Source organism: Chaetura pelagica, unplaced genomic scaffold, assembly GCF_000747805.2.
Source record: "Chaetura pelagica isolate M959 unplaced genomic scaffold, ChaPel_1.0 scaffold221, whole genome shotgun sequence".
NCBI classification, from domain to species: Eukaryota; Metazoa; Chordata; class Aves; order Apodiformes; family Apodidae; genus Chaetura; species Chaetura pelagica.
Window position 1 is genome coordinate 6,510,034 of NW_009952533.1, and position 6,808 is coordinate 6,516,841.

The window sequence follows — 6,808 nt, forward strand, 5'->3', positions numbered from 1 at the left end:
TCCCCACACACTGGGACAAGGGTGGCACTTCAGAGCAGAACCCTCCCCCTGAGTGTTGGCAGAGGTCTCGGGGCATGCACAGCCATGCCAAGGGCTTGCTGGGGAGATGTGTAGGAATACTGCAAACTCCTGAAGCCCAGCCCTTAAGAGTGGCAGTCTCCTGTGCTTGCTGCAAGTGAGCCTCAGGGCACTTACAGCTATGCAGTGTTGCTGTGCTCTTGTGAAGTGGGAGGAGGTATTTTATAGCAAAGTAGTCGTGAGGGCTGCTGTGTGACAGGAATGGCTCTGCTGTTTGACCCCTGCTAAGGCAGGAGGGCTGTAGCCACCTCCTGTGCATACTCCAAAGAGCAAAACGGAGTGGGGAGACACACAGACACACCCATGGCAGCTATGACCCTTTGTGGGATGGGAGGACCTTCCTGCTGGAGGCATGAGGCTGGGAGGGCTAACTGTGAGCAAGGAGAGCTGGGGGCCATCTGCTTATTTGCAAGATGTGCCTAAGTTGGCCAAAGGAGCAGGAGGTTGCTGGGGCCTGGGGAGGACTGCAGGGTGTGCTGGAAGCTGATGAGCTGGGGCACAGCATGGAGGAGCCAAAGGGAGAGAGGAAGATGAGGGGTATGAGCGTAGGGGTGTGAGGGGGAGTGGGAAAAACCCCCCTTCTCCACTCCCCATCCCGAGGTCTAAGCCAGCCATTCTGCACTCCTGAAAACAATGCTGCTTTTGGAGCAAATGAAGCTGAGATCAGAGATTCCTATTAAATATGATTAGCCCTGAGGGAATGAGCCACCCTGCCTGCTGCTCTGTGGGCAGGAGGCCCAGAGGCATCCCAGATAGGCATAGGATACCAGGCCATGTGGAGTGGCATCCCCATTAGAGAGAAGTGCTGCAGATGAAATAAAGAGCAGGTGTGTCTACCTGCTGGGCTCTCTGCTTGGTGAAGAGGGAAAATGTACACTCTGTTTCCTACAACACACGCAGAAGTTAATCTTAGCCCTGCTATTCTGGATGAAAGACTCCTTTCTTACCTTAGAAGACACCTACACCATGTCTTAAACCAGACTGTTGGCATAGTGCAGAGGTCCCTGCATAATAAGCAAAACACAATGAGACTGACAAAACTAACCCTGTCCTGGTTTTATCTCAGGTTCAGGAACAGGCTTCTGCACAAACCACAAATTGCTGGCACTGTAACAAAGATATTAGGAAAAAATAAATTTACTGAAAGAGTGGTCAAGCACTGGAATGGGCTGCCCAGGGAAGTGGTGGAGTCACCATCCCTGGAGGTGTTTCAAAAAGATGTAGTCATGGCACTTTGGGACATGGTTTAGTGAGCATGGTGATGTTGGGTTTACAGTTGGATGTGATGATCTTAGAGGTCTTTTCCAACCTTAATGATTCTATGCAAAGCACCTAAGTGACGAGAAGAGTCAGGGTGGACATCCCTGATGCCATTGTGTTCCTTTCCAGTGTGTTCCATGGGAACCAGCACCAGCCGGCTCTACAGCGCGCTCGCCAAGACGCTGAGCAGCAGTGCTGTGTCCCAGCACCAGGACTGCCTGGAGCAGCCAGACTCAGCACGGCTGGATCCTATAGACCCCAAGGATTTGCTGCAGGAATGTCAGATCGTTCTGCAGAAACGGCCACCACGCTTTCAGAGGAACTTTGTGGACCTGAAGAAAAACGCTACCAGTAACCACCGCCCCATTCGGGTCATGCAGTGGAACATCCTTGCCCAAGGTAGGAGCTGCCTCTAAGCTCAAGGTGTGACCTGCAGATCAAACGCAGCAATGAAGACCTTTAAATGCAGCTGTGTCTACATAGTTAGGCAAGCCTGGGACTGGCAGAGCAAAGGGAGAGAGGTGGATTATGTGAGGCATAACTGACTGAGGACCAGGAGGGATGATTTTTTACACCTGAAATAGTGGCTTGCCTTCTGTTCTGTAGGAAAGGAAAAAAAGATTTCTTCTTGCAACTGTGATGCCAAAGGTGGCTCTGAATGCCTGTTTTAACTGAACACAGTATATTCAAAAAGCTGTGACCCATCACTTTTAGATAGTTGTTCATCTCCAGAAAAGTCTCATCCTTCCCTAAGTTTTATTCTTTGTAAAAATTAGTTTTTATTAGTTTATCAGGGAACTATTTAGGGATTCAAATCTGTTACAGAAATTCTTGATTCTTCAAAAGAATTTTAACTGATTTTTTTCTCAGATCCTTAAAATTAAGGCTGTAAATTGACAGTCTCATCTTAAAACCTGTTGAGGGGGGAATCCCCCATGTAGAGACTGCCTTAACATCCTGCAGTTAAGTCATTCCTATCCCACTGCATTTTTTCTTAGGCTTAAGCTGTAGCAGCCACATTTGGAAGCACTTGCCACAGTCTAGTGACTTTTGGGAAGAGGGGGTAGAAGTCTTACTTATATCTGTGAAGGGAGGTTTATTGTTTTTCAGAGACTTCAGTGTTTTGAGGAGAGGTTCTCACACCCACTGGAAAACGTAGCACCCTGAAAGTCAGCAGCTGCTCCTGAAATACCCATTGCTTGCACGTCAGCTGGTGCACATGTTTTGCAGAGAAAGCAAAGTGTTGTGAAAGCCTCGTGCTGCTCTCTGTTACAGCCTCGTGCACTGTGGCAGCCAGCCTGCTCCCACGTGGGGCTGCAATCCACCAGTGGCTGCTGCAAGGTGGCAGCTGGCTCCTCTGCAAAACCTGGCCCAAGACAATCTGTAAATTCTTTTTTCTCTCCCTGCTAATTTCAGCTCTTGGAGAGGGCAAAGACAACTTTGTGCAGTGCCCCATGGAGGCTCTGAAGTGGGAAGAGAGGAAGTGCCTCATCCTGGAGGAAATCCTTGCATACAAGCCTGACATCTTGTGCCTGCAAGAAGTTGACCACTACTTTGACACCTTTGAGCCACTCCTGAGCCGACTGGGCTACCAGTGTACTTTCTTCCCCAAGCCGTGGTCGCCTTGCCTAGACGTGGAGCAGAACAACGGGCCGGACGGCTGCGCCTTGTTCTTCCTGAAGGAGCGCTTTGAGCTCGTCAGCAGCGCCAACATCCGGCTGACCGCCATGAAGCTGAAGACCAACCAGGTGGCCATAGCTCAGACGCTGAAGTGCAATGAAACTGGAAGACTGTTCTGCATTGCTGTCACCCACCTGAAAGCCCGTACTGGCTGGGAGAGGTTTCGGTCTGCGCAAGGCTGCGATCTTCTCCAGAACCTGAAGAGCATTACCCAAGGCGCGAAGATCCCTCTGATTGTCTGCGGAGACTTCAATGCGGAGCCAACTGAGGAGGTCTACAGAGAGTTTGCCAACTCCAGCCTCAACTTAAACAGTGCATACAAGCTGTTGAGCCCCGACGGGCAGTCGGAGCCTCCGTACACCACCTGGAAGATCCGGCCCTCAGGAGAGTGTCGGCACACACTGGATTATATCTGGTATTCTCAGCATGCCTTGAATGTGAACTCAGCCCTGGGCTTGCTGACTGAAGAGCAAATTGGGCCCAACAGGCTGCCATCATTCAACTACCCTTCTGATCACCTGTCTCTGGTGTGTGACTTTAGTTTTAATCAAGACCCTGACAGACTGCTGTAAGGTGATGGAATGCCACCAGGTATTGCAGTGTCTTTAACTCACCACTATTTTGTTTTAGAGAAAACTTCTGAAGCTGGAAGCTTTTGAAGGATGAGGAAATACTGATGACTAATCATTATGTCAGGCACTTGCTTGGAGTTACGCTTGCTGTTCAGCACTTGTTAATCTGGGGCCTCCAAGGGAGGAAGAAAGCAATCAGTGTTCTTGTAGTGTTCTTGCTGTGTCAAGGTTTGAAAACCAGAAGGCAAATGAGCTTTATCCTTTCACTAACCCCCCTGTTAAAGGATTTAATCCTCTAATGAATGTGGAAGCCTTAGTATTTAAACCAAAACACTTGTTTGTACAACTTGCCCTGACAGCATGCTAATTTTATTTATTTCATGTTAAGCTTGTGCAAGTACCAAAGGGAACAAGGTTCACCTACTCAGTGAGATTCTCTTAAATCTTCTTCTGTTCCACTCCAAAGGAAGTTTAAGGCCACTTAGACATGAACAAATCTAAGTTCATGCTGTACATTTACGTGACTTGAGATGATTATTTCATTAAAAGTGAATGGATAATTGTGCAGTGTGTGAGGAAGGCTCCCTCCATTAAGAGCAGGTGAGGAAACAGAGGCTAACTGCTCCACATCATATCCTCACAGTAATATCCCCACTTTTCACCTCACAGGTGAATGTGCTTGTGTCCATTACACATATATGGCACATAGGTATGTACAGTGACTGTTCCCCCTGTCTCTTCTGTGCTTCCCTCCAGAGGACACACCTAACCAAGGAGTATTTCCTCCTCTGCTTCAAGTATTACTTTTTAAAATGGTTTAAACTTGTAGTCTTGTCAATCTTGCTATTTCAGTAAAGGGCCAATCTTCATGTTGAAAGACTTTGTTTTATTTATCTTCAAAATCTCAAGCTACACTGGAACCTGTTAAAGGATAAAATTTATTTATTGAGAGAAGTTGGTGATCCTGCATCTGACTTGAAATCATACAGCAGCAGTGTTCAGGAGCCTCTTTCTGTGGGCCAGGGGAATTCTAGCTAAGCACCTAGGCTACAGCAGAGCTGTGTTAGTAGAGAACTCTTGTGCATGGAGTGGTGCTCATTGGTATGACATAGGTATTGCATATATGGACTGTAAACAAGCCACTATGCTGGAAAATGAGGGAGGGAGACAGGAGGGGAGACAACTGGAGTTGAGCTGACATTTAGATAGTTGGGAAAGATAAGGCAGAGCAAATAAAGCAGTACATCCATGTAAAGTAAGGCTGTAGTAACTCTGAAATGTTCCAGGTGTTTAATAATAAAAGTCTTTGGGAAAATAAGTAATGTCTCTGCTGCCACCTTTTTTTCTTTCCCTATCATATCCCCTATCATAAGTAGGTGATCTGTCTCAACCAGTGACTCTTTGAGCTTCGAGACAGCAGTGATGCCAGCCATTCCAGACCTCTCTCCCCCAACACCACAGTCCTAATCTTACATGTTGGTACGGCTGCTTTGCCTTCTGGCAACTGCTCCTTCTCAAAATTGAAATGCCAGAATTGCACTGCAAGTCTGTAGGGGAGGGAGTTACCTTTAGTGATGTTAAGCTGCTCTCCCTTAGCTAAAGATGAAGCCTAGACACTATACTACTGTAAATATTACTTTTTCTGACAGTTCTGTGGAACTGAGAACCTGGCCAGCACTGCAGAGCAAGGTGCAAGTATTCCTCCCTGAGGGCTGCTAAGCATGCCTAGCAGGGCTGGCTCCTCACAATAGGCAGCTCTGTTTGTCACTTTCTCTTAAAGGTCATGTGAAGAGCAAGAAACACCACAGGTACATGCTTTACACAGCCCATGAATTATTGTACTTCTGTTGCTGGTAAGTGAAATAAATACGGAGTCTGGCAACTGGAAGTCTCAAATTCTCACAGAAACACAGTTCCCTTCAGGCACACAAATGAAGTGCTGTGTTGCACAGCCAGAACACTCTGCACATGTTCCTGACCCTTGCAGAACGAGGGTGATGATCTGCTTCCAAGCAGTGGAACTGAGGCCCCTGTCAACCAGGCAAGGATTTGAAATTCCCCAGACGCAAAGGATTTTACAGCCAAGAAGCCTGACTGCACCTTGGGGAGTACTCTTAACCAGGCAGATGTGACTTTATCAACTACTGCCAGCTAGGGCCTCCTCCTTCAGCTGAAATTTCAGGAAGAGCAAACCTTGAAGTAAATCTGTCCCTGGAAGCCAGAAGGGGTGACTCCTTGGGAAACAATTCTGAACCAGAGATGGGACACTCCTAACACCCCACAGAAAAGCAAGACCTTTAAGCATCCTTGCCATAAGCATTTCACACGGGCTAGACTGAGACAGCTTCCTCATCATGGTGCTTGCTACCCTCTGTTGCTCTCTAAGGGGGTGAGATGCAGTGCTTCTTTCAGATTGTCTTCTCCAAGGATCTTCCCTCAAATATTCTTTGCAAGGAGAAGAAATAATTGACCATTAATGGATGTGTCTAGTCATCTATAGCTAAGCACTTCTAAAAGCAACACCACAATGTAGACCTGTAAGATGGTACCTTTAGTAAGTCAACTCATCGCTCATCTACCACAAAAGTCAAAATGGAAGCTGGATTTTCCATCCAGACCCTTTTGGCAGTTTTTAGAAGAAATTACATTTGTTGTAGAAGGCTGTAATTCAAGTCCAAGGATAATACTATACTCTAGAGTTGTATTTAAAACAAAACCCCCTCCTCACATGCAGCCCCCCGGAAAACCCAACAACAAAGAGCCCTTAGGCTGAGGGTGTCCCTCCCTGTGGTACGGTTTCCCCACTGCCAGGGCATAGAGCCATAGCGTTGATTATGGCAGGCTTTGTTTACCAGCAGGAGCTAAACTATGGCAGCTACAGAACCCCCACCATCACTCTCACAGGGTGATATGTGGTATCTGGGCAGTTCTTTCACCATTTTACTCAGAGTCTTGCCTTCATTGTTAACTCTTACAGAAGAAACCTAACTTAAAGGAAACAGCATGGTTTGTATGATATAGCCATCACTGCAGAGCTCTTCTGAAGTGGAAAGAACTGAGATTCTTATTTCACCCTGGCCACATGACAGTAGCTGTTCACTGCTTCATGTCCTTAAAGGGCAATTTTGAAGTAAAGGGGAGGATGGAATAACTGAAAAGGCTGGGGACACTCCCCATCACTAATATTCTTAAATTATCAAAAGCAATCACACATTCCT

At 47.0% G+C, this 6,808-nt stretch overlaps 1 protein-coding gene across 1 annotated transcript; it reads left to right on the plus strand.

Annotated features, from left to right (window-relative positions):
• The first annotated feature begins 491 nt into the window (after positions 1–491).
• CCRN4L (CCR4 carbon catabolite repression 4-like (S. cerevisiae)) lies at positions 492–3,976 on the plus strand. Its single transcript, XM_010008986.1, has 3 exons — positions 492–615; positions 1,468–1,737; positions 2,755–3,976. The coding sequence occupies exons 1-3, from the start codon at positions 492–494 to the stop codon at positions 3,588–3,590; spliced, it is 1,230 nt and encodes a 409-aa protein (XP_010007288.1). The 3' UTR covers positions 3,591–3,976.
• Positions 3,977–6,808: the final 2,832 nt, after the last annotated feature.

Coding starts and splice junctions, on each gene's coding strand:
- CCRN4L (XM_010008986.1), top strand. CDS start 492: ATGTGCCTAAGTTGGCCAAAGGAGCAGGAGGTTGCTGGGGCCTGGGGA. Junction 616..1,467: donor GGGAGAGAGGAAGATGAGGG/GTATGAGCGTAG, acceptor GTTCCTTTCCAG/TGTGTTCCATGGGAACCAGC. Junction 1,738..2,754: donor GTGGAACATCCTTGCCCAAG/GTAGGAGCTGCC, acceptor TGCTAATTTCAG/CTCTTGGAGAGGGCAAAGAC.